The 26,608-nt window shown below is 42.2% G+C and overlaps 1 protein-coding gene across 4 annotated transcripts in view; it reads right to left on the bottom strand.

Annotated features, from left to right (window-relative positions):
- Window positions 1-1,820: 1,820 nt before the first annotated feature.
- The window catches only part of KCNQ5 (potassium voltage-gated channel subfamily Q member 5), a 497,952-nt gene continuing 473,164 nt past the window's right edge, over window positions 1,821-26,608 (bottom strand). For all 4 annotated transcript variants that reach the window (XM_084889231.1, XM_084889228.1, XM_084889229.1 and 1 more), the window contains 3 exons: window positions 9,917-10,048; window positions 7,231-7,357; window positions 1,821-6,251 (listed from right to left, as the gene is read on the bottom strand). In XM_084889231.1, coding sequence (XP_084745357.1) covers window positions 5,286-6,251; window positions 7,231-7,357; window positions 9,917-10,048 — 1,225 coding nt within the window. In that variant the 3' untranslated portion in view covers window positions 1,821-5,285. The remainder of the gene's footprint in view (window positions 6,252-7,230; window positions 7,358-9,916; window positions 10,049-26,608) is intronic.

The raw sequence follows: 26,608 nt of genomic DNA, 5'->3' as shown, positions 1-26,608 counted from the left end.
GCCAAGGAGTTCCCATCCCTTGTGGCAGATGGTCCCATCACAAGCCGCGGTGGGATCTGTGGTAACGGGAGGCGGTGTTGCAGCATCACCCAGAGGGCTCAGCTGAGGGGCTTCGGAGATGCTCAAAAGCGTCTATAATCTGTAACGTGTGTGGTGTGATGTCATCATTACTCTCATGATGGCAAGTGGCACGCTGAGCTGTAGCCAATGGAAAGAAAAGGGTGACTCCCTAGTTAGCTGGGGTCATAGGCATGGTGGGGCTGACAATCCAGGAAGTCACAGCAGTGTAGGCAAAGGGGAAGGAAAGGAAGAAGCAGCAATGGATGGAGAGATGAGCATTACTAATGATAAGAAAAAAAGCGTATTGGTGAAAAGGTGAAAAGGGAGGTGTAGGTTGTGACAATGTATGGGAAGGTTGCTGGGACCTGCATGTCTATCCTAGAGCATGCTGATGTAAACTGGTCAACAAAATTATGATAGAAACTAGAGGCCCGAGGCACAAAATTCGTGCAAGAGTAGGCCTTCTTTCCCCGGACACCCAGGCTTCCTCTAACTGCCGGCAGGCACCCAGGACCTGGGCTTCCCTTGCAGCCCCAGCTTTGTCTGGAAGGATGGAAGGACATCGGGAGGACGTCTGGTCTAGTTAACATATTGTGCTTTTATTATTACAGATGAAGTGCCTCATGTGAATGGGCAAAGAGGAGTATATCATTCCACGTGCCTTTGGATTTTCCATTTATTTATTTGAATAAAAAAAAGTTCCATTCATCAGTTTTGTGGTGATTTCCAGGGTGGTGCATAAAACCTATGGTTTAAACATAATGTGTCTGATGAATTTCTGCTTTGAAATGTAGTAAAAACGTCAGTAATTTGGAATTAGGTAGGCTTGAGATGAATTGCTCATTGTAATTAGTGGAAATTAAAAAATTTAAAGAAATGATTTATACTGTACTAGATTCTGGAGGCAGTTACAGCCAGTCTAATAAAACTGGTCACTTCAAGGTCTGGGAGCCTGTATTTATCAATGGTTAGGGCAGAATGACTGTCCTAAGTATATCTTGCTTTTAAGTGGTGGGGATGAGAAGTACTGCTAAAGTAGTTCAAAGGCCTTTGGAAGCGGTTTACATTTTTGCATCGGTCAAGCAGCATGTCCCATGCCGTTTTATTTTCACTGGTTTCTCCGGGAGGCGGTAGAATAGGCACAGACCTTTTTGACCTCATTTAGAGCCACGATGGGAAGGCCCCTCCTGTTATCCTCTTTCTTCTTCCTACTGTCTAGCACGCCTCTGTTAGGGCTGTTGTTGCTATGTATTCCAGGGCTCTAACTTCCTGAGCCTCCGCTAAAATCATTTCCCTGGAATTAACCACGTTCACGTAGTACAAAATCACTAGTGGAACAGAAAAAAAATGGGGTTTTTTTTTTTTAGGAAAGAAGAGATTCCTTTTGGAGCAGAAGCCCTCCCCTGGTAAGGCAGAGCTGGGGAGGTGCTAAGAATGGTAATTGTGAGTAGCCAGGGGCTGGGGCACTTGGGCACTGCCTGGCCACCACTTCCTGTCACTTGCTGAACAAACCTTTTTATTATAGTTAACGCAAAGCCCACACGCACTGGTATCTGAGTTTTAATATATCAAACAATAAATAAATAAAATCAATGGCAAGTTATTTTTTTAATAAAACCCCCCAAAATATTTTCAAGCCTCTTTCCCTCCCAAATTACCAATGATGTCTTCAGCCAAAATGTAAAAATATAATTTTTGTATTTAAACCCCAAATTTGTGTATGGTCAGTTTGGTTTACTGGGACCAGTCAGGTCGGAACCCACCAGTTAGTTCTAGAGAAAGACAATCACATTAGTTGTTTATAGACATCTTTTTAATGTTTTACTTTAAAACAAATAATCCCAGTAAAAGAGAGCAAAGGAAATTACATTTTAATGGTAGCTTGAAATGGATATGGTATTCCTGATTTATTTGTTTTCAGGAAACAGACAATTGCATTGCCGTACATGACTTTAGAACTGCTCACGTAAATGCACGTACTTGTATTAAATTAAGTTTCTCTTACAAAAACACAACCAAGTCATTTTAAGGCAAAAAAAAAAAAAAATCAGTTTCTGGGGAGATAAGGGACTATTTTGGTATTTTCGGAAGTGACCCATTAATTTAGTTGCTTGTGTGTCCATATTTCTTACAGATTGGCTCTGCAAATGGGCAAGAGAATTAGTCACTGTGCCTGGTATCCTCCTCTCTCTTAGACTTGTTTTACCTGCGGATCAAGAACTTTCAGAATCACGGAGTCAACGTGAGGTGAGAAAGGCACACTTGAGCAGGAGATAATGACTAAAAAACTCAATGAAGTGTCTTCCTTTAAACAAAACTTGCAATCTACATACATTAATTTAGTTGAACACAATGCAGACATTTAGATCAGACACAGAACATCTTTTAGTTAACCTCATATGAGGGATGTTTGCAATGAAGTATAAGCTTGATCAGCCCTGCATGTTGAAGAAGGCAGACAGACTGGAGCTGAGAAAGCATGTGGTTACTCAGTGCTCAGCGGAACTGTGCTTCTAGACACCATTTGGGCTTGGCCAATGGGACTCTGCTAGGTATAAATGGGAGACCCCTCCGAACTCCCCAGAGAGACACACAACAGACAGACCCTACATTTTCCACACAACTATCTTTGAACATCCAAAAAAAATTTTTTTTGTGCTAGAGTTAAGATAGACACAATATGGTCATGGCTTCAATGTATAAAAGTTTCTCACAACATGGTTCATTGCATTTTGCTAGGATTAAGACCTCAGTGATGTTTGTAGGTTTTATTTCTGAATCCTCTATCTTCAGTGATTGCTGGATGAACTGTGCTGTGTTTGAAGCCCAAAAAGAAGCCCAAGGAGGGGTCCTCAATACATTCAGAATTCCTGCTGCCAGTGGGGTTTGACTCAGGACAGAGTCTGTCCAGGAATCAGTGCTACCTGAAAGTTGCCTCCTCTCTCTTCCTCTGAGTGTATGGAGATGTCTGGCTTTAGGTCAGTGGAGGGGTGTGTGTGCGTGTGCATGTGTGTGTGCGCGTGCGTGAATTTGTGTGTGTGCAACCTCCTCCAGAGGGTGTATCACAACTTCAGGTTGAGTAGAGACATGGGTAGATGAACAATTGCATTGGATAATTGGCTAAGATGTTTCAAAAATGAAAATAATTCCTTTAAAAATTTGGCAAAACCCTTTTAGCTGGAGTGTAAAATTAGACTCTACCTTCGGTGTGTCTCCGGGGGCCGAGAAGATTCTGAACGATACACTCCAGAGGAATGTGCTAGAACTCGGGCAGGCGAGAAGAGGAAGGTTTCAAAATGTCGGTGTCTACCAACAGGGACAAGGATTTAGAAGGTTGGGGAGCACATTGTAGGGGGAGTGGAGACGTGGTTTCTTTGGGGTTGGAGGCTGGATAAGGCCTAGTAAAATTCAGAAGCAAAACAGTGGCCGAGAACTGACAAGCAGTTAATGGAGAAGAAAAGTAAGGAGAGAGTCAGGGGTGGAGAAAGCAGGTTGTGAGAGAGAACTGGGAAGGGCCGGGGGATTTCAGGACCTCCTCCTGCTTTTGGCTACCCAGTCGCTATCCCTGCTCATTCTTCCAGCTGCTGGAGTTTTTCAGCAGGGGGTTTGGGGTGCGAAGGTGTTGGGAGGGGAGACCTTTAAAAACGTCCTTTGTGGCTGGAGTTGACGTGAATTGAGTGCTCTCTTGCTTCTCCTTGCCTTTCGAAGGCCATTCCCTTGGCTGAAGTTCTGTGGGTCTGAGCTTGGTAGACTGGTTTCTAACAAGCTGTCAGCATTGCTTGCTTTCCAGTAAATACAGGTTTCATTTTATTTCTCTTGGGCTTTTTGTGGTCCTGTCATATGATGAAGTGTTTTGATTTGCAGACCCTGCCAGTATACTACCTGGCTTTTCTAACTGTTAGTGCTTATACCAGGAAATGGAGCCAATCATTTCAGATTTGGGACAACATTCTTGGGGACAATGGAAAATATTCACTATGGTATAAGAAGGAAAGGAGGTTTCGTTTCAGCCTTTCATATGTAAAATGTACTACATAATGGCAAAACACATTCAGGGCATATAAAAAATAAATACCTTGCAAAATTTCTCTGTTTATATATAAGATGTTTAGGTAGTTGAATTTCTTAGTAGTACTCATTTTCTAAAAAAAAAAAAAATTGAGTTCTTTTATTTTGGTTTGTTTTGCTCCCTCTCTCTGCCCTTGGAGGGGACGTCACTTTCTTGAACTTCCCTGACTTCCCGGTGTTGTGTCTGGGTTCTCAGGCCTTCCCCATCACAGTTTCCCGCCATGTCGCAGTCCCTGGGACCCTGCCTGTGAACCAGCTTAGCGGGAGCGGCTTCTCACACCTCCCCTTTCTGTGGCCAGCGTTGGCAAGGCTGGGCAGGCGCCATTGCAGAGAGCTCAGCCCAGCCACACTGACCATCCTACTGATGAGCATTTCCGTTGTGTGGGTAGAAGATGACAAACTTATAAAGTTGATTCCCGCCATTAGAGGAATATGTTTCCATAACGTCAAATGTGTCAAACACTCAGTCTATTTGCCCCACTGGCCCTGAATTCCATGATTTGTACATTTTCCCATCGAAGAACATTCTCATCATAAAGACAACATGAAAATGATGTGCAAAATTGCTTGCCACAGCAGTCAATCACCGAAAGCACACATACTGACATTCAAATTACATGAATAATAATATGACTGAATAAGGAATGGGTTGGCAACTATATATCTTGAAAGAAGCAGCCATTTCTACTGTTCCCGAATTCTGCTTTACTTGGTACCTTGTTAGCAGCTGTGGACGAGTGCCATTGCCTTTAAATATACATTATGGCCCAATTTTGAAAATATAGTTTGCATTTAATCGCAAAGCAGAAATGGCTGAAATTTGAAGGTGTTTCCTCCCAATAATTTCAAAACAGAGAGTCAGAATCCTCTAAATGACCTAATTTTCATACACCCCCCAGCGCTAGCAGTGCTTGGTTTCTCAGGATTATTAACTCAAGGTACGTTACTAAATGAGCGGGTTAATGCTGATGTACCTCAGAATTTCAGCCATCCCTAAACATGCATTTTCATGCAATTAGAAGATAATGGGCTTATCCACTGCCTTTCGTGTTCTTCCTGATTCTTGCAGACTCAACTTTAGGAGGGCTTTCGAAATAGTTCATGCAATGATATGTATGGCTAAAGGAACCGCTATGCCTAGAAAGGAGAAGACGGACTTATTTCAGTTTGACGTGAGGCAGGCTGAGGGCATCTGTACTCTCTCCGGCCTTACAAATGCTCTGAGATGATCGAGACCTTCCAGTCCTCAGTGAGTCTGACACCAAAGCAGTTTCCCTGGCAGGCTGCTGCGGCGTGGTGTCAAAAGTGTCTGTCTCCATCTCTTCCGAACCTACCTCTTCATCAGTTATAAACAATTTGGATTCCCTCCATTTGGGGTAAAAATCTTGGCTGCCTCTGGAGCCACTTGACTCACTCCCTGAAAGCTGGATATTCAGCTCCTCTGTGGACCTGATCAGGTTTTGTACAGACAGAGATTTGCCCAGGTCCTTGGGCGCCACCGGGTGGACGGACAACAGAGTTTCTCCTCCCAGGTCAAAGCTCTTCCTCAGGGAACGGTCCTTGGTCAGAGTTGACGGTGCAACCTGAACGTTTTCCTTGGAGGCAACAAGGCAGGCGGTGACATCAGGGATGCTCTCCTGTAAGCCCGTGGGGTTCGGGTGCAGGGTCTCTGGCCTGGGCGGGTGCTTGATGGCCGGAAGAGGAGGCGGGATCTGCAAAGTGGTTGGGGCTGCCGGCTTCGGGGCCGCGGTTATTTGGTTTGCAATGTTGTTGGTGGCCGCCACCGAGGAGCCGTCGCTTTGACTCAGCGGCACCTGTGTTGCTTGGCTGTGCATAGTGGGGCTGAGCGCGTAGAAAGTCTGAGCACTGAACTCGTTCGGCGTCAGGATGAACTGCAGGCCTCGGGAGATGTTGGCACTGGCCGACCTGGTGAGGCAGCCGCTGTTCTGGGCGGAGCTGGACAGGTCCTTGCTGTCCCCGGGGCTTTGATAGTCAGATGTCTGTTCACATTCAAATGGTGGGATCTGGAACGAGGCCAGGGTGAGGGCTGAGGCGGAGCCTTTCCGGAGGACCTGCTGATAGATGTCCAGCAGGCAGTCCAGCTTGGACTCAATGGACTGTACCTGAAGACGGGGGGAATGGTTACAAATGAGTATAGCTGTTACTAAGAAAGGGCTTCACCTTTAGAATTAAAAAAACAAAACCAAAAACCAAAAACCAAAAAAAACCATTGTGTGCCAATACAGTAAAATATAGTTTAAGGATAATGCAGACCTGATATTTATTGCTATTTAATTTAATTAAAATTTTTTTTTGATTTAGTACCATTTTAGAACGTCATGTCTAGCAGTGCTGAGGCCAAGGGAAGACTTAGGTGGGGGATGCTCTGGCCTCTTTGTAATCTTCGACGGCATCCGCCTCCCTCAGTTCTTTAAAGCGGACAATTGATACTCCCCAACCCATATAGGCCCTGCACAAATGCAACTTCAAGACTGCCCAGCCCAATCATGTTGCCTTTCCCAAGCCTCTTCTGTGAAAACATTCTGGAACTCTTCTGCAGTATAGTAAGGAACTTATTCTATAATAAAATTAAGACCTTAAACAGCAATCTAAGTGATTCTGAATTGAAAAATAAACACACCGAATGCTTCAGAATTAATACCTGAAATATTTATAATTAAATTGGGGTAGCAATTTGATTTCTGGAAAATGGTCTTTGTAGTGATAATTATTTCTTTTCTTTTCTTTTTTCTTTCTTTTCTTTTCTTTTTTCTTTTTCTTTTTTTTTTTTTTTACAGAGTGGCCTAAACGAGAGACAATAAGAATAACCAAAACACAAATAAAAATTAGATACTTTTTAAAATCTTAGTGTTGAAAATCTACAATTGCTTCCTGGGTGATGAGGTGAGATTTTTCTATTCCTTATATGGAAGTCCAAGAGTTTAGAGAATTCTGTCTATGCACAAGGAAATTTCACTTCATTTGCTCTTTCTTGATTTACCTTTCAAAATATGTTAATCACTAAAATACATCCAATTGCCAAATCCAGTTTTGATTAAAAAAATTCTGGCTAAGATTTTAACCAATATCATTCAGTTGTACCTGTTTTTCAACCTTGACCACGCGGCCGAGCATACTGAGGTCATCTGTGGTTTCATGTTCTGCCGGTATTTTCTCTCGGCTCTTCTTATCTGATGTGATTTGCCCTTTTCCAAGAATTTGATCAACACTAGCAGAGAAAGAGGACATCTGATTATGAGTACTGAAAATGGAGGTTGCCCTAGGCCAGAATGAAGTGTTTTGAGAAGAAAAATTCAATACAATTATCTTTTCTTTATGTAAGGCGAAATGAAAATGAACTTGTTCCAGTTGATGTGCTTTATTTTCTTACCATGAGAATTACACAAAAGATTAATTTTCTTAATACTCTGGTCCATAATGAAATCACTTAAGGGTGATCTTCTGGAGACAAAATTGCCTTAAACTACAAATCACAGAGCAACCTAAACGAGGTCACTTGTCTGTTTCCATCTTTGACCAAGTATTTCCAAAATTAACTACTTAAATGATAACAAAACCATAATTATGATGACTTCACATTAATAAATTACTCAATGAACATTTATTACTCATATGATATGTGAAAGATAAGCAGATAAAAAAGCTATTGGAATTCTAGTTGAAAAATATACTCTACATGAGCTAGACACTCTAGATTAGTTCTGAAAATTTGGTAGCAGTTAAATTTGATTAAAAAAAATCACCCTATAAGAGTCCCAGATAGTTCTATTAAAGGACTAGGCAAAGATTGTCACATGACCACAGGAGGAGTTAAAACCATTTCCAAGGAGACTTGATCAGCCTAACTGGGAACTGCAGTACTTTCTTACTTTGTATGTTTTAGAACTGAATTCCCAGGAGGACCGTCTCAACTTCCTGGTTTACTTTGTCTGCATAGAAATACAGGCAGCGCCTACCTTCTGTCACGACACCTAATCTATTAAACTCTAAGCTCAAAAGAATGGGGTCATTATTTTATTAATATCTGGATGCCCACAGCACGTGGCACACATTACACGCTCAATAATTATCTGCTAAAAGAATGAATGAACAAGTTGTAAATTCCATTTGTTTTTGGAACTGATCAACAGGTGTTTTACTAAGGGTCTAGTTTAAATCCCTTACTCTGGGCTAAGTGCACTGTGGGTATATAAGCCAATGTTTCAGACTCACCAGACTAATCACAAATGCTGGTAATTTGTGCCTAAGAGTGAAGCAAAATCCTTAAAAAACAGAATTGACTAAATATATTGCCTTCCAGATAACACAATTAAACACATAGTTGGGATAACATGTTGAACTAATTTCTTTTAATCACTCAATAAGATGCTCGCTGGAAAAACAGTGTGTATCTAGTATTTACAGGACATGAAGAAAGGGTAGGGCCCAGTCTTATCACAAGAACGAACTTGCAACCAGGAAACAGTACAAGAGCCAGCCAGTCATTCTTCAGTCTGGACTCTGGCAAAGTATACTGAGATCCCGAGTACTTTTATTCTCATAGTGGGCTTTATTTATTTATTTTTTTTGTAATCCTTACCCAAGGATATTTCCCCCCCCATTGATTTTTAGAGAGAGTGGAAGGGAGAGGGAGAGACAGAGAGAAACATTGACCTGAGAAAGACACATCGATTGGTTGTCTTCTGCACACACCCCAACCAGGGCCGGGAAACCTGCAACCAAGGTATGTGCTCTTGACTGGAATTGAACACAGGATCCTTCAATCTGTGGGCCTATACTCTATCCACTGAGCCAAACTGGCTAGGGCTCCATGGTGGACTTTAAATGCTTTGGGAGGTCAGAGTAGGGAAAGGTATTTTTGTGGGCTGTATAGTCAGTTAAAGTTTAAAGAAAGAGGAAAACTAGTTTATTCCTGAAGGATGCTTAGGCTTTAGACAATAACAAAACAACAGCAGCAGCAATGATAATTCAGATGGCATGAGAACAGCCATTAACATTTATTGAGCACTAATTTACTGTGTGTTAATTAATTTGATCCTCATGACAATCCTAAAAGGCAAGCACTAACATTATCCCCATTTTCTTTTTTGTTAATCCTCACTCGATACTTTTTCATTGATTTTTTAGACAGAGTGGAAGGGAGGGGGAGAGAGAAAGAGAGAAACATCAATGTGAGAGAGACACATCCATTGGTTGCCTTCAGCATGCACCCTGATCAGCGCTGGGGATTGAGCCTGCAACCAAGGTACATGCCCTTGACTGGAATCGAATCTGGGGTCTTTTACTAGTCCTTGAGCCAATGCTCTATCCACTGAGTCAAATTGTCTAGGGCAATCCTTATTATAAAAAATATGTTTTTATTGATTTCTAAGAGAGGAAGAAAGAGGGAAAGACAGATAGAAATATTAATGAGAGAGAATAATTGATTGGCTGCCTCCCTCATGTCTCCTACTGGGGACCAAGCCTGAAACCCGGGCATGTGCTCTGAGGGGAATTGAACGGGCAACCTCCTAGTGCATGGGTCGATGCTCAACCACTGAGGCACATTATCCCCTTTTTTATAGATGATAAAACTGAGACACTGTATCATTGAAGGCTTTTAATACCTGATTTACATCCTTAAATAAAATCTATGCTCAAAGCAAGGCCCAGTTTCCCACTAAAAATGAATTAGAACTATGGAATTTAAGAGCTTTCTCTTCTACAGAGTTCCTCCCGGATAGTTTCTGTGCCTTTCCTTTACAGCAATAACATTTTCATTGCTCACCGTGTTTGAAGGCTCTTAATTCTACACAACATGTCCAGGTGACCAGCAGAATATTGTTCAATTACATCTTTCACATCATATGGGCGTAATGTTTCTTTAAACTTCCGTTTTGCAACATGAAATTTCATTATTCTGTAAGAGCAACAAATCACACATTGTAAAGTAAGTTACAAAAATAGCATACAAGTAAAATGTAAGAAACTCTGGGAGGAAAAAGTCATGCGCCAAATTATTTTAGACTCCTATGAAAATGCAATATGAAAGCCTGAGATTACAGTGGATAATTTCAGAATGTCTCATATGGGGCAAACCACTTTTAGTAGAAAACACACACTAAAAAGAGATTGTTTCTGAAGTGTTGCACCTTTTTATTGTACCTTTTTAATGTTCATTGAAACCCTGATTTAAAATTAAGGTAAAAAATGCAATTCTCCCTTTTCTATGTGATCCCCAGAAGTCCAAGATATAGCACCCACTGATTGCATCCCTTATGAAAAATAAAAATGGTTAAAATGTTCTTTTTATGTAATGATATTCATTTAAAAAGTATATTTTAATTCATTTCAGAGAGGAAGGGAAAGGGAGAGAGAGATAGAAACATCAATAATGAGAGAGGATCATTGATTAGCTACCTTCTGCACACCCCCTACTGGGGAAGTAGCCCACAACCTGAGCATGTGCCCCAACAGGGAATTGAATTTGTGGCCTCTTGGTGTATCGGACGATGCTCAACCAACTGAACCACACTGGTCAGGGCATGAGATTTTTTTATTTTATTACTATGCCTCCCCCATGTTTTAAAACAATATTTTATCAATGCATTCCAAGATGCCATAAATAGCTAAGCTGCCTAAGATAACCAGTGCTTGCATAAATTGGTATAATTCCTGAAGAAAGCAAAGAAACAATGGTTGAATGAGTCTGTGCAGCAGTAGTGCAGGTAAATGTTCGTGTTTTTTCAACTATTAAGTGGTTCATAGACTCCCATTATCACATTTAGGCCAGGAATCAATCCATGAGGCTCTATGAACCAAAATTTATTCTCCCTTGGTGGAAAGAGGGAAGATTAGGAACAAATGAGTTTAAACAGAAAATCCTCATTACCTATCCATCCTAATAGCCAACCGCAAGGAATCCAAATTACTTTATTGGTTAAAAAGCTCCCAACTCTCTTGTAATTGTATTAACTTCAAATTAATTGTACCCTAATTAATCCTGAATCATTTATATATTATACATATTGTTGTCTTAAATTCAGGTTTAACTGACATACTATATTAGTTTCAGGTGTGTAACAGAATGATTTGACATTTAAATATACTGTTTTACAAAATTATCGCCACAGTGAGTCCCCTTACATAATATCCATAAGAATATGGACATCCAAGAATGTCCATTAATATTCTTTCTCTGCCTACCATATCTTCTCCACCAATCTCTTCTTTAGTTAGGATAGGTTTTTGTTCGCAAAGACATTTAAACAACGTGATCAGCAGAAAGTAAAGAAAATCTGTTTTTAATGTAACCTCTTAGTATTTAGCTTTGGTTCACAAATGTGTTTACCAGCATTTAGGTTTGATTGGGCCTCAGCTATGGTAAGAATATTTATACCATGGAAATCAGCCAACACCACAAACCAGGCATTGATTGAAGCATTTACCAGGGTATCACTGAGTGTATAAGCCATCTCACCTAGCAAGACTGGTGTTTTCTATGACGGAGATCAAATAGATTTTCTGGCTTTGTCGTGGGTTGAAAAGAAAAACATTAAAGAGGTCTGAGGTGAGATATGAGAATTCTAAATTTATTTTATAAATGTGGAGGAAATGTTCAAAAGCATAAGTATATTTGAAATCAATAATTGATAGAAAGGATAATGACAGTCATTTTGCCTTTTCTGAGAGCAGACCAAGTATGTCCTAATAGCTCTCAAAGCTGTCCCCTCCTTTCCATCTGCACTACTGCAGGCTTAGAAAGAATAACCCTTTCAAATGCTAAGATGACCATATTACACGCCCCCCCCCCCCCCCCCCCCGCGCCTTTATTGGTTTTCCATGCCTGTTGGGTAAACATCACATTCCTTAGCGCATCCTATAAGACTGTTTTTGGACACCTCTGTTTATCTTTTCGCATCATCTACTCTCACTTCCTCCTTGGAACTTGAGGTTCCAGCAACAATAAGATATTTGTAGGTTCACGAAAACACCATTAATTCAAATATATACATCAATTATTTGCATATGCTATTTCTTCTTTCTGAAATCCTCCGATATCTTTGACTCAGTTCTAACATCACTTTTTAATGGAAATTTCTATAATTTTCCCAAAGCAGTTCATCAGTTGCCTGTTAAACTCTATTTTAGTATGTAACACAACACATTATAATTACTTACTAGTATTTGTTTACTAGAAGCCCAGTGCATGGATTTGTGCACCAGTGGGGTTCCTTGGCCTGGCCTGCAGGGATGAGCTGAAACCAGCTCTCTGACATCCCCCAAGGGGTCCTGGTTTGCGAGAGGGCACAAGCCAGGCCAAGGGACCCCACCAGTGCACAATCGGGGCCAGGGAGGGACCATGGGAGGGCTCCAGGTTGTGTCTGGCCCAGTCAGGATCATCCAGACCCCAGCAGCAAGCTAATCCATCAGTTGGAGCATCTGCCCCCTGGTGGTCAGTGTGCGTCACCTAGCATATTAGGGTTTTATTATATGGGATAGATCAGCCTCCTCCACCAGATTCTATGAGGTCCTGGAATGCAGGGCTGTGTTTCTCCACTGTAAAACAGTACTTGTAAAACAAAACTGTAAAACAGTTTAATGGGCAGGAGAAGTTTGTTTGCCTAGAATCTCTTCGACAAGGCTCAGTGGGCAACTCAAGAGGGAAGAGGGTAATGGATGGAGCGAGCTCCTGCCTTTTCTCTCCAGGTGCTCATCTCTAGTCATTCCTCTGCTCAAAGGTGCAGTCCAGCCCTCTGGGATTTCTTGTCACAAAGCACTCATTTCTCAGCATTCTGTCTTGGTGCTCTACCTAAAATGCTAACTGTTCCAGATTCAATTCAGGCATTGCCTTCTCTAGGCCGCCCCCCTGACGGCCCCACGGTGGATAGATGGTCTTGCTCTGTGCTCTCAAAGGCGCTGTCAGTGCGGAGTCTGTGGCCTTGTATCTCACCCACTGGATGTACTGATATCAGAGGCTGGGTTTTTACCCTAGCACCTCACCAATCTCTGGCCAGTATTAGAGATGCAATACATGCTTGCTGAAGAAATGATTGAGGATTAGCTGCCATCTAGCTGTTCAAAGCTGTTTGTGTTCTGTGGTGAGGCACACGCTTGTAGAGATCTTCTAAAAAGGTTGCCTCAGAATAGATTTGAGGTCTTCAGGCACATTTCAGGAACAGTATAAGCCTTTGCCTCTATTTCATGAATACCAAAGTACTTCCTAAAGTAAAAGAAATGTTCGTCCATTCATCAATAGTCAGGACCCTGCCTGGTTTAGAAGAGAGTTATTTAAATAGAACTGCTTCTGAAAAATCATAAAAAATATAATGTTTTTTTTCCATTAGATAGCTAATATAAAAGCATTTCACAAAGCCATTAAATCACAACAATAAACTGTCATTATGAGGAAGTAAGGAGAAACACAAAAACATTGAAAGTCAGGAAATAAATCATACTATAATTCAGTAAGTGCCAAATGTGGAGAGAGAGAGAGAATAGCAAATGAAACTGTCCAGGGTGAGGAGGAGGAATAGTTTGATGGGACACTAATATGTTGGCCGAATGAATTTTTAGTATCATAAGACCATCAAGAAACAGAGATGAGCCCTGGCTGGTTTTGCTTGGTGGTTAGATCATAGGCCTATGAACCTAAGGGTGTCGAGTTCAATTTCAGGTCAAGAGCCCATACCTCAGTTGCAGGTTTGATCTCTCCCTCCACCCCCACCCACCCCTGGTCCCAGGCAGTGTACTTGGGAGGCAACCAGTTGATGTGTCTCTTTCACATCAATGTTTCTCTCTCTCTCTCTCTTTCGTTCTCGCTCTCGCTCTCTCTCTCTCTCCTTCCCCTCCCTCTCTCCCTTCCTCACTCTCTCTCAAAATCAATGAAAAAAAAATATCCTTGGGTGAGGATTAAAAACACACACAAAACACAGATGAAAATATGCATTGGAAGTCTAAAAACAGTAAAAACTTAGTCCTTTTTGTTCCTAAGAGACTACTTTAAGTGCTTCCAAAATTCATGTCACTCAAGAGGGAGTGAATGTGAAGCACATCCCTGGGGTTCCCGACCATTTTAGCCATAGTGTGACGATCCTTCTTGACGGAAGACGTCTTGTCATCATGGCCAGGTGATTTGAGATGTTCATATCATTCAATTCTCTCAGCCTCCTTCCCTCCAGCTAATTGCCCTCCCACCCTCATCCCCACTTCTCCTGAGACGACATGATTTTCATGGCTAAAATCAGAGCGGAAAATGTGAGAGACTAAGCTAAGCCCGAGAAAGCATCTCTGAATAAGTCTTGTTATGCTGGGTCCCTGTAGCATTTCCTCATTTATCTGTTTGTCACTGGGATGTCTAAAACTGCTTCTGTCTCTAGCATGCAATGAACTTGACCTGAGCACCTAGTTCCCATATACTGGACACAATGCTGGGTAGCAGGGATATGAAGATGAGCAAGACACAGATCTTGCCCACGTCGACGTAACATCCAGAGGTCTCTAATAGTGAGGCCCTTGCTGGTTGGCTGGTGCTATACTTAAACCTCTAAGAGTTCCCAACCTTTGGTATTTGGGTCAAGTGAAAGCTCAAGAGGTTGAGTAAGTGGTCCAAGGTCACACAACTGGTCAGAAGCAGGTTGTTGCTCATGCCATAGCCTGTGTTTTTACCACTCCTCTAAGCTATCATCACAGGGTGGATCCTGACAGGAAACCTGGTAAAGGTTGAGGAAAATGTCTAGGCTTTCTACTAGTCTGACCTGCTGTTACCTGTTCTCTCTGACACACTCATACAGGTAAGTCTGAGTCCATGTTACTCCATTCAACCCAACTCCATCTCCGTGTTCCCAAAGGGCAGTGGTTGGCAAACTCATTAGTTAACTGAGCCAAATATCAACAGTATAACGATTGACATTTCTTTTGAGAGCAAAATTTTTTAAACTTAACCTTCTTCTAAAGCCACTTCTTCAAAATAGACTAGCCCAGGCTGTGGTATTTTGTGGAAGAGCCACACTCAAGGGGCCAAAGAGTTGCGTGTGGCTCTCGAGCCGCAGTTTGCCGACCATGGCCACATAGGATCTCGTGCTTGGCACGCACTCTGCCCTTCAAATTGGCCACCTTCATCTCTCAAAGGGTCCTCTCCAGGATCCAGGCCATGGCTAACATGGGTTCCCCATGCCCCCAAATTGTAATGTTTTTCATTTTACCACAAATTCTAGGGGCCTTCTGCTTACTATACCCCAGATCTCAGATATACCTCTCAGTTTCACTGTGAAAGTCCGTTTTGCTTGACAGTGTTTCCCAGCTTCTGGCTACAGGGGAACAATGAACCTTTACGAACAGAAGACGTGAGCAGCCCATTTTCTGGTTATTGGCAGGAAGAAATGAAGCCCCGCCTTCAATAGTGCTCAATCCCAGGAAAGATCTGAGGGTGCTGACAACTGAAGAAAAAGTCCAAAAGTAGCTGTCAGACAATGAATTTGAAAGGCTTTTCAATTTTCTGAGTTCTTTTTCTCTTCAAGACCAAGCAGTTCAGATACTAAGGCTTTTTACTACAAAGTGAGGGGGAGAAAGAAGAGCTGGGGACTGGGGGTGTCCTAGGTTGACATCTCAGTTCTTGCACAGGCTAGCCTGAGTGTTATGGATCTCGATTCTCTAAACACAGTTGGGCATAAAACCAGAGCAACTCGTAGTCTAGACAAAGAGCCAGATAATAACCATGTTATACTTTATGGGTCATATGGTCTTAGTTGAAATCACTCAACTCTGCATTGTAACATGGGAGCAACCACAGAGCACACATACACAAGTGAGTGTAGATACATTCCAAGAAAACTTTATTTACAAAAACAAGCATTGGGTTGGCTTTGGCCCCCCTCTAGTTTGCTGACTCATGAGGAGGTGCCTTGAGACTGGGAATAAATGAACCATGGTGAACTGGCCTGGGAAAAGAGGCAGAAGGACTTGGTGGCCTCCACATGCTTATTAAGTTTAATGTAATCTGTGCATTGCTTCACAGAAAGGAAAGTTTGAGCAAATCATTCTAGAGTAAAATTAGGACTTTTAGAATACATTTGATGACAAAGAAAAAGCTAAAGGAGCTCATCACCACTAAACCAGTATTGCATAAAATGTTGAAGGGAATTCTTTAAGAAGAGAAAGAGAAAGAAGAAGAGAAAGAAGAAAAAGAAGAAAAGGGAGGAGGAGGAAGAGAAAAAGAAAGATAAAAATATGAAAAATAAGTGGCAATAGATACATATCTACTACCATTAGAATTTAAAAATAAAAATAAACAAACAAGAAATCTAATGAACAAAATAAACTGATGAATAAAATAGAACCAGAGGCATGGAAATGGAACAGACTGACGAATCTTAGAGGGAAGTGGGGCATGGGGGCAGGAAGAGATTAACCAAAGATCTTATATGCATATATGCATTAATTTTGTCTATGTCCATAGGTAATGCATATATGCATATAAGATCTCACACGACAATATGGTGGTGAAGGCCTGGGATGGGGTGGAAACCAGGTGGAAGAGGGTAGTGGGGGATATAAGGGGAAAATTTATAATACTCTCCACAATAAAGATGAAAAAAAAGATGGTGATGATGTCAGATGGTACTTTATAGTATAACCCTATGAGAAGGGTACTATTGTCATCTCCATTTTGCAGATGACGAAACAGAAGCACAGAGAGGTTAAGTAACTTGCTTGGGGTTAAACATATTGCTCTACTATTATTTTAATATCAAGATCTTAATATATATATATATATATATATATATATATATATATATATATTTTTTTTTTTTATTAAAATATATTTTATTGATTTTTCACAGAGAGGAAGGGAGAAGGATAGAGAGCTAGAAACATCGATGAGAGAGAATCATCGATCAGCTGCCTCTTGCACACCCCCTACTGGGGATGTGCCTGCAACCAAGGTACATGCCCTTGACCAGAATCGAACCTGGGACCTTTCAGTCCGCAGACCGACGCTCTATCCACTGAGCCAAACCGGTTTCAGCAAAATGGCCAGTTCTTACAGACGTTGGAAGGTCCTTTGGAGGACCAACAGAAGGCTGAGGAGTGAGCTGCACTCTCATTGGCTTTTCTTCTTATAAAGGTAAATTACACCACTGGAGCTGAGTCAGCAGCAAAGAGCAAAAGGCCCTTAAGCCAGTCTCCTCCGATGCAGTTGGGAACTAAGAGGGTAGGAATCTAAGAGAAGGAAACCTGTTGCACAAAGCTGATATGCCCCAATACTACCACTAGAGGGAGACAAAGATTCATCACAAATCTAAACCGGCACCTGCTCTTGAAACTGAAGGAAGTCTGCTCACACAGTTTTTGGAGCACGAAGAAATAACTAAAGCAAAGTTAAACTCTGGGTAGCTTCTATCTATCTATCTATCTATCTATCTATCTATCTATCTATCTATCTATCTATCTATCTATCATCTATCTATCATCTAAACAAACACACGTGCACTTTTAAGGAAATGTAGGTGCATTTGCTGTGCTGCCATGAGTTATAAAATATTGCAAAAATCTTGTTCCAGTTCTCTAAGTCTGGGTAAAAACATTGCATATGGATATGCAGAGATAAGAATGATTAGAAAACAGAAGCGGCAGTGACTGTTGCTGCCACCAAACAGATGGAAGGGCCCAGACAGCAGCCAAACGATGTGCAGGGCAGAGAGAGCTAGCGGACCGTGAACTGAAGAGGCAGATTGATTGACTGTAAAGACAGCCGTCCTTTCCAAGCGTGGCTGCTCCCTGGCATCAGCCACGGGGCTTTAGCAATGCCACTGCCTGGGTCTCACATCCAGGAATTCTGTTTTAATTAACCCAGGGTGTGGTCCAGAGATGCTATAAGACTCTCCCTGTGATTCTAACGTGCAGTTCAGGTTGAGAACTACTGACATGGATGTGGGATTGGATGGAGGAGCAGAACCATCTGCATACTCCCTGCTTCCATGCAAAGAAGTGATGCGGGTTTTGCATAAGTCTTCTGAGTCACACAAATCACACCCCCGAGGCAGAGTGTCAGTGTGTCTTGGTGTCCTGCTTCCAATCATAACCCAAGTGCTTCCTAACCTCCTCCCCTGGGTCAGTTCTGAAGTTTTCATGCAAGAAGTTCAATTAGTTTTTCAAGCGACTGCCTTCAGAGGGAAGGGGATGAGGAGTGACCATTCACTCATTCATTCAACAAATAATCACTCGGCACCTTCTGTGGTGTGCTGGGCGCTGTCCTAGGCACCGAGGAGCCGTGACTTGGCGGAGTTGAAGAGGCCTCCAGCTTCTTTCCTCGGCAGCCCTGGTGGAAAGCAGCAGTCACTGCACAGGAGCCCTGAGAGGAAGCTAGAGCCCGATCGATTGGTCAGAGTTAGGTGCTCTTTAGATGAGTTCAGTGCGGCTGCTTCCCAACATGACGCCAAAGATGTGTTTGCTGAGTGGGACCCAAGAATTTGTTCATTCATTCACTCATCAGACATTGATTGAATGCCTACTATGAGCTGCGCTCAGGACTAGATGTCAGGGATACATCGATGAAGAAATAAGCCCTGCTGTTTGAGCACTTCCAGTCTAGCAGGCAGACAGACAAGCAGGCAGACAGAACTAAGCAGGCAGGCAGACAGATAAGCAGGCAGACAGACAAGCAGGCAGACTGACTCTCTGTGAGAAACAGCATCTATGGCATCTCTTAAAAGTAAGTCTCAGGGCTCAGTCCTGAGGTGTCTCAGAGCCTTTAGTCACCTAATCTTTCCCAAAAGAGCCCTCTCTTGCCTTCTAGAGATCGGTTCCGGGTTGGTGTTGATCATGGGGAAACTCAGCAGGCAAACAGGAGTATGGAACTTGATCATTTAGATCAGTACTGAGGCATATGCATGACTTATTTGGATGACTGATTAATGTTATTTTCCTCTTAATACATAAGCATGATTCAATAATATAGCTTTGCATGTGTGTATACAATCGACCTTTGAACTACAAGGGTTTGAATTGCACGGGTCCACTTATATGCAATTTTTTTTTCAATAAATACTGTACATACACTTCTCTTCCTTATAATTTTATTTTAAAAATATGTTTTTATTGATTTTAGAGAGGATGGAAGAGGGAGAGAGAAAAACATTGATTAACTGCCTCTTGCACACTGGGAATCAAGCCCACAACCCAGGCATATGCTCTGACCAGAATCGAACCAGTGAACTCTTGGTGCATGGGATGATGCTCCACCAACTGAGCCACACCATCCAGGGCTCTTATGATTTTCTTAGTAACATTTCCTTTTCTCTAGCTTACTTTATTATAATACAGTATACAATACATACACAAAATATGTGTTAATTGACTGTATATATTATCAGTAAGACTTCTGGTCGGCAGTAGGCTATTAGTAGTTAAAGTTTTTGGGAGTCAAAACCTATATGCGGATTTTTGACTGTGGGGTGGTGGTGGTGGTGGTGGTGTCAGTGTCCCTAATGCCCTAGTTGTTCAGGGTTACATGTATGGTGTTTAGACTCTGAAAACCCTATAGAATTATAAACTAGCTATGGAATTATAAATCCAGTATTGCTTCACCCTTCTTTAATCTCAGATTGGGCTCCTAGCCAGGAGTTCCTGGGTGTACTGACCTGTCTCATTTTCTTGCTTTCAGCTCGTGGCAGACAAGTCATTTAGTTCCATCCCTATACGGTCTAACAGATGTTCTTACTGCAGGGGCAAGTCACTATCTTGCTTGGCTGACGCAGGGATCAGGAAAGTTCTCCTCTATTTGCAGAGTATTCTTGTGTCAGATGTGTGAAGTGAGATTGGAGAAAAATTCAGGGTTGAGAACACCTGTCAGGGCATGGCCAAGAGAACGGTGCCGTCCATGCCTTTCTGAGTTGGGAGAACATGAGGGCAAGGAAACTGGGCAACTTCATCACTTCACTGAGGGATACAGTGAGGACGGATTTGCATAGCCCTCCTCCAACTCGCTGATGTGTCAGCAGCGGTTTGCCTTCGCCGATCAGATCTGAGCCACTCTAGAAGCGCTGACGAGGTTTGCTGGTTATGAAGAAATTCTTGACACCTTGTCTATGTTTCTGTTAGAGTGCAAGATTCTGGTGGATAATTTTAGAAATGACACTCTGGCTTTAAACCTTCCTGCCTGTATTGGATTTTCCTCCGGAGCCCCTGTGACCTCCTTGTGGTCACTTTGGAGGGACCGTGCCAGTCTTCATCTTCCTGACCTCCTGGAAGCAGTTACAGCCGGCCATGGCGTGCCTCCTGCTCAGAGCGCGCCCCTTCCGCATGCTCTCTTCGTGCCCATCTGTCTGGCTGCTTCGAGTCTGGCTCCATCCATCGGAGGCTGCTTCCTTCTGCAGCTCCTTACATTCTTGTAAGCCTTAGATTCATGTCGACCGTCTTCCCTCCGTACTCCCACACTCTCCCCGGGTGATTCTTCTGTAACCCACCTATTTCTGTGCTGATGTCTATCAAGTTTGTCTCCTGGGCCTCAGATCCTGGAATCCACCTGCCTGCTGGGCCCCACTGAATGCCCCAAACTCAACGCTGGCCACAATGCACTGTTCCCCCCCCCCCTCCACCCCCCCGCCCAGGCCTCTGTCTGGCCAGCCACCTAGAAGTATCACCCTCGATTCCTCCTGCTCTTTCCCTCTGTCCTCTCCAACCAGTAAATGCTCAAATCCTATTACTTTTTACAGTTGAGGAGCTCTGAAACCCATCCTTCACTGCTCTTCACCCTGCTCAGGCCCCCGGCAGGTTCAATCTGTTCTTCACACCACAATTAGAGTCATCTTTCCAGGTGTAAGAATAAAGCACCAGTCTGATCAATTTATTTCTGTACTTAATAGGCCCCATGTCTTCCTGCTTGTCATGACGGTTCCTATTCCTCTTTTCAGTCTACCCTCTCCTTCCTACACCCTTCACCCTCCACCAGCTCACATGCTTTCTAATGTCACTCTCACCTCTGGTTTTTGACCACTGCAGTTCCCTCTGCTTAAATGCACACTCCTTCAATAACCTGCCTAGAGCCTATACATCTACCAGATCTCTGCTTGGATACCCCATCTTCCAGGAAGCCTTCCTGAATGCCACCTCCCATCTAATTGCCCATATTATGTCTGTCCGAATATCCTGGACATCTATAATTTCAGTGAATTGTTGTTTTGTGCCCTAATTGACTCTACTTTTCTAGCAGCCCCTCATGACACTAAACAGGGATCTTTCTTGTTAATGTTCACCCCTCTCCCTGGGGTAGAGTAGAAGCTCAACACATAGTTTTTGAGTGCATAAATTGAACCCCCGGGAGAAACTTTAACACATTGTAGGCAGGCTTCTGTGTGGGTAGGAGGGGACAGGTAACTTCTACCTCTCACTGTCCTCTTACTTCTTGGGATGGTTCCTTCAGGAGCAGCAAGCTCACTCCGAGGAGAGATCTTGGAGCACTGCTTCACAGTTGGGTGAAAAAGTTGCTCTTCTCACCTTGAGTGACCTTACTTTGAGTGATTCCTCAGCCCGGGTAGTGAGGAGGTAACTCCAAGGGCGAAGAGCACTGCTTTGGGGGGAAGTGGGTGCAGGCCAGCTTAGCAGCAAATGGCTGGAAGTTGCGAGCACCCTTCCGAAGAAGGAAAGAGATGCTCCTCTCACATGATGCTCATGGACCTCAGAAAGGAGAGAGTCTGGCCCAAGTGGAGGAGGGGCAGTGAGGCACTAAGAAGCCTCGACCCCTGGGTGTAATACATAGCATTTACATAGTGCCTCCCATGTGCTCAGCACCGTCCTAAGTGGTCTGCAAATGCTAATTCATTTCATCCACACCACAACCCTACTGAGGTCCATACTGTCACCACCTTCACTTCATCAACAAGAAAACAAAACACAGAGAAGTGACATGGGTCCCCCAGGGCCGCACAGGGGCTGTTGTGTCCTTGGGGTACCTCTCCTGGGCAGCTCCGGTGCCAGGATAAAGTGGGGCTGCAGCTTTAACTACAGAATTCTTTGAGTTGTCACTCAAGGCCTTTTTATTCCCTTGATTCTCGAGAAGGCTGGTTTGGTCTGGGAAATGAAAGGTTGCATACAAGTGAAATGTAGCAGGCATGGTGATTACTGCACAGAGATAGCAGGAGAACATGATACAGTCAACAGCTTTCCGTGATTTCTCTTCGGAAGGATGAGTAATCTCCATCAGTTGCTTTGGTTATCTTCACAGGAAGAACAGGTTGTACATTATTCTGATTAAACTTCTTGATGACTGGCAGACAACATGGTTGTACAAAACAAGTGGACAATTAACAAGGAACTTATATGCATGTATGCATAACCCATGGACATAGAAAATATTGCAGTTACCGAAACCGGTTTGGCTCAGTGGATAGAGCGTCTGCCTGTGGACTGAAAGGTCCCAGGTTCGATTCTGGTCAAGGGCATATACCCTGGTTGTGGGCACAGTAGGGGGTGTGCAGGAGGCAGCTGATGGATGATTCTCTCTTATCGATGTTTCTAACTCTATCCCTCTCTTCCTCTCTGTGAAAAATCAATAAAATATATTTAAAAAAAAAGAAAGAAAATATTGCAGTGAAGGCCTGGGGACGGGGCAGAAGGGGACCAATGGGGGAATAAAAGGAGTCATCTGCAATACTTTCAACAATAAAGATAAACAAATAAATAAAAAGAATATGGAAGGCAAAGGAGCAATAATAACTCTTAAGCAACAGTCAGGAAATTGTCTGACTTTTACAACTTCCATTTATGTGGCATTGTTTTTTAATGTCTGTAGACGTACATTGCCCCAAGTTTTTAATAGTGTTTCAGGAAGAAATTGTAGGTAATCTCTGAGCATCCAGGTAGTCTGCCTATATGGTATCTCTTTACTCCCTTTTGTTTCTATCTTGGAAAAATGCCTCTTGGATTTTTAATCAGACTCTTCATTCATAAAATAAAAACATATTTCAAAACTCAAAAAAGCAAAATTAAATCATAATAACATACCACAACAGACTTGCTGGAATGATTAAAATGAAAATCTAATAATACCAAGTATTGACAAAGATGCAGAGATACTAGATAACAGATACATTATTTCCCCCCAAAGATATACAACCTGAAAAACAAATCACACACACACACACACACACACACACACACACACACACACAGCTATTGACCCATGAACCATGAGGTCATAGTTTGATTTCCAATCAGGGCACATGCTTGGTTTCAGGCTCAATCTGCAGTGGGTGTGTGTGTAGGAGGCAGCAGATCAATGAATCTCGCTCATCATTGATGTTTCTATCTCTCTTCCTCTCTCTCTGAAATCAATAAAAAATATAAAAAACAATAGCAACACACACACACAATAAAACAAGTGGACGAGAGAACAATTGTTCTTTTTTTTTTTTTTAAAGATATTTTTATTGACATCAGAGAGGAAGGGAGAGAGAGAGAGAGAAAGAAACATCAAAGATAGGAGAGAATCATTGATTGACTGCCTATTGCATGCCCCACATGGGGGATCGATCCTGCAACCCAGGCATGTGACCTTGACTGGAATCGAACCTAGGACCTTTCAGTCCACAGGCTGATGCTCTATCTGCAGAGCCAAACCCACTAGGGCAGAACAATTGTTCTTGAAGTTCTTAAATGCAGTTTTGATCTGATATGTAGTAATTCTATAAAAAAAATACTGGAAAGAAGCAGGTAAGCTTTGCATTGCAATGTTTTAACAGACAAAGCTCTTTCTCCAGTTGCCTAATCCTTGACACAGTGCTTGTATGTTGCCATGGTGTGCATATCTGAGAAGTTAGCCAGTTTGGTACAGGAAAACAAATACAAAAATTTCTTTTGCATTTAAAAAATATTATTCTGCCACCCTTTTACAAATATAGAATTGTATTGAACATGACTTAAAATTTATTCAAACAGATGTTAATTTTTGTGTGGAATTTTGCCAAAATTCACACTTATATAATATTAGAGGTCTGATGCATGAAGATTCGTTCAAGAATGGGCCTTCCTTCCCCTGGCTGCTGACACTGCCTTTGCTCCAGTCGGAGCTGCTGTTCCGCCTTCCCATGCTGCCAAGAGGCCCAGAGCGCCTGAGGTGGTGTGGAACACCTGTATCATCACCATGCTAATGATGCAAGCATCCCAAACCCAGCTGCTCAGCGACTGCATATCTTTGTTGGATTAATTTGCATACTCACTCTGATTGGCTGGTGGGCATCACAAAGGTATGATCAATTTGCATCTTACTCATATATTAGTGTAGATTTACACAATGCTAAGTGCACACTTGAAAGGTAAATCAGTCAGCCCATTCAGATAGACCCAAATAGTCAGATGTTTAATACTGTGAAGGAACATACCCGGGTAATTAATGAGCTTATTTTTAACCTGAAAAGTTTGATATTGTGCCTGAGAAAATATTTTTCAATTATACAAAAACAGGCATCTTGCCATGAGTTATGGACTGAATTGGGTAGCCCCACTTCCCCCAAGTTTGTATGTTAAATCCCTGACCCTCAGTACCTTAGAATGTGACTATATTTGGAGATAGTAGCTTTAGAGAGAAGATTAAGTTAAAATGAAGTTGTTAGAGTTGGCCCTAGTCCAATCGGACTGATGTTATTATAAGAGGGGGGAAATTTGGGCACAGATAAGCGGGTGCATGAAGGGAAGACCATGTGAGGACACCGTGCGAAGACAGCCATCTGGATGCCAAAAAGAGAGGCCTCAGAAGAAAGTAACCCCGCTGACCCCCTGGATCTTGGACTTTGAGCCTCCAGAATTGTGGGAACATAAGCTCCTGCTGGTTAAGCCACACACTCTGTGGTATTTTGTTATGGCAACCCTAACAAATAAATATCCACGACACAGTGCAAAGTGAGTGTGTAGAATGTTCAAGAGTTTATCAATTTGCTTGTCAATCTGTTTACTTCCCTGCTAATTTCATCTTTCTATTTATAAATTAATTTCTGAGTGGAAAAAAGACACTTAACATTGTTTGAATTAGACCATCAGCAAGATAGAAAACTTTTGTTAAAAATAAGTACAGTCTTCACTCCCAGCAATGAGTTTGAAAACACATTTCCAGTAACTAATATTTTGAGAATAATCTGTGGTAATTTTGGAGAAACTACATAAAACTCATATTCTTTTGTCTTTTAATACACATTTTGGAAATGTCTAAGAATAGCCATTGCTCAGTACTATAAAACATGATGTCATTCTTTGAAAAATGTCTTAAAATGCATTTGGGTAATAGAATCCAGACAAGTTGAGAGTGGTCTTAAATCATCTCATTACCTGAGAATCTTCGCTCTCAAAAATATGCCCTGGCTGGTGTGGCTCAGTTGGTTGGGTGTTGTCCATGCAACAAAAGGTTGCTGGTTCGATTCCCAGTTAGGGCACATGCCGTGTTATGGGTTCAATCCCTGGTAGGAGGCCTGCAGGAGGCAGCCTATCGATGGCTCACCCTCACATTGATGTTTTTCTTTACCTCTGCCCTCCTCTCTAACAACAACAAAAATCTTAAAAAAAATCCACTAGAAAATGGGAGATGCTTAATAAATACTTTTTTGAAATACACACACACACACACACACACACACACACACATATATATATATATCCGTGTTTCCCCGAAAATAAGATATCCTCCGAAAATAAGACCTAGCGCATGGAAAGATAAAACATCCCCTGAAAATAAGACCTAGCGCAACTTTGGGAGAAAAAATTAATATAAGACACTGTCTTATATTTGGGGAAACAGGGTGTGTGTATATATATATATATATATATATATATATATATATATATATATTTAAAAATATATTTTATTGATTTTTTTACAGAAGGGAAGAGAGAGGGATAGAGAGAAACATCGATGAGAGAATCATCGATCAGCTGCCTCTTGCACACCTCCTACTGGGAATGTGCCCACAACCAGGGTACATGCCCTTGACCAGAATTGAACCTGGGACCTTTCAGTCCGCAGGCCAACGCTCTATCCACTGAGCCAAACTGGTTTGGCTAAAATATATTTTCATTAATTTCAGAGAGGGAGGGAGAGGGAGACAGAGATAGAAACATCAGTGATGAGAATCATTGATTGGCTGTCTCCTGTACACCCCCCACCTTGGAGCCCACAACCATGTGCCCTTGAGTGGAATCGAACCTGGTCCTTCAGTCCACAGGCCAACGCTCTTTCCACTGAGCCAAATCGGCTAGGGCTAATAAATATTTTTAAAGAATTCCTACTTTGTTCTTTGGGAAGGTAATGAGATTATTTTCCCTGCTGTCATCCTTGCAGTGGAATACATATTTTCTGTTACACATTTTAATTTTAATTTGACTTCAAGAAAAACTATTGTTATTGTAAAAGCTACTGGAAGACAAAGTCATGTTCAAGTAGTTACATTCAATAATCAAACAACCAAAAATAACAAGGAGAATGCCAAAACAAAGC

This window comes from Pipistrellus hanaki (genome assembly GCF_964339955.1).
Source record: "Pipistrellus hanaki genome assembly, chromosome: 7".
In the NCBI taxonomy this organism is placed as follows: Eukaryota; Metazoa; Chordata; class Mammalia; order Chiroptera; family Vespertilionidae; genus Pipistrellus; species Pipistrellus hanaki.
Note: the sequence above shows the minus strand (reverse complement) of the source record. Positions and strands in the feature narration are given on the sequence as shown.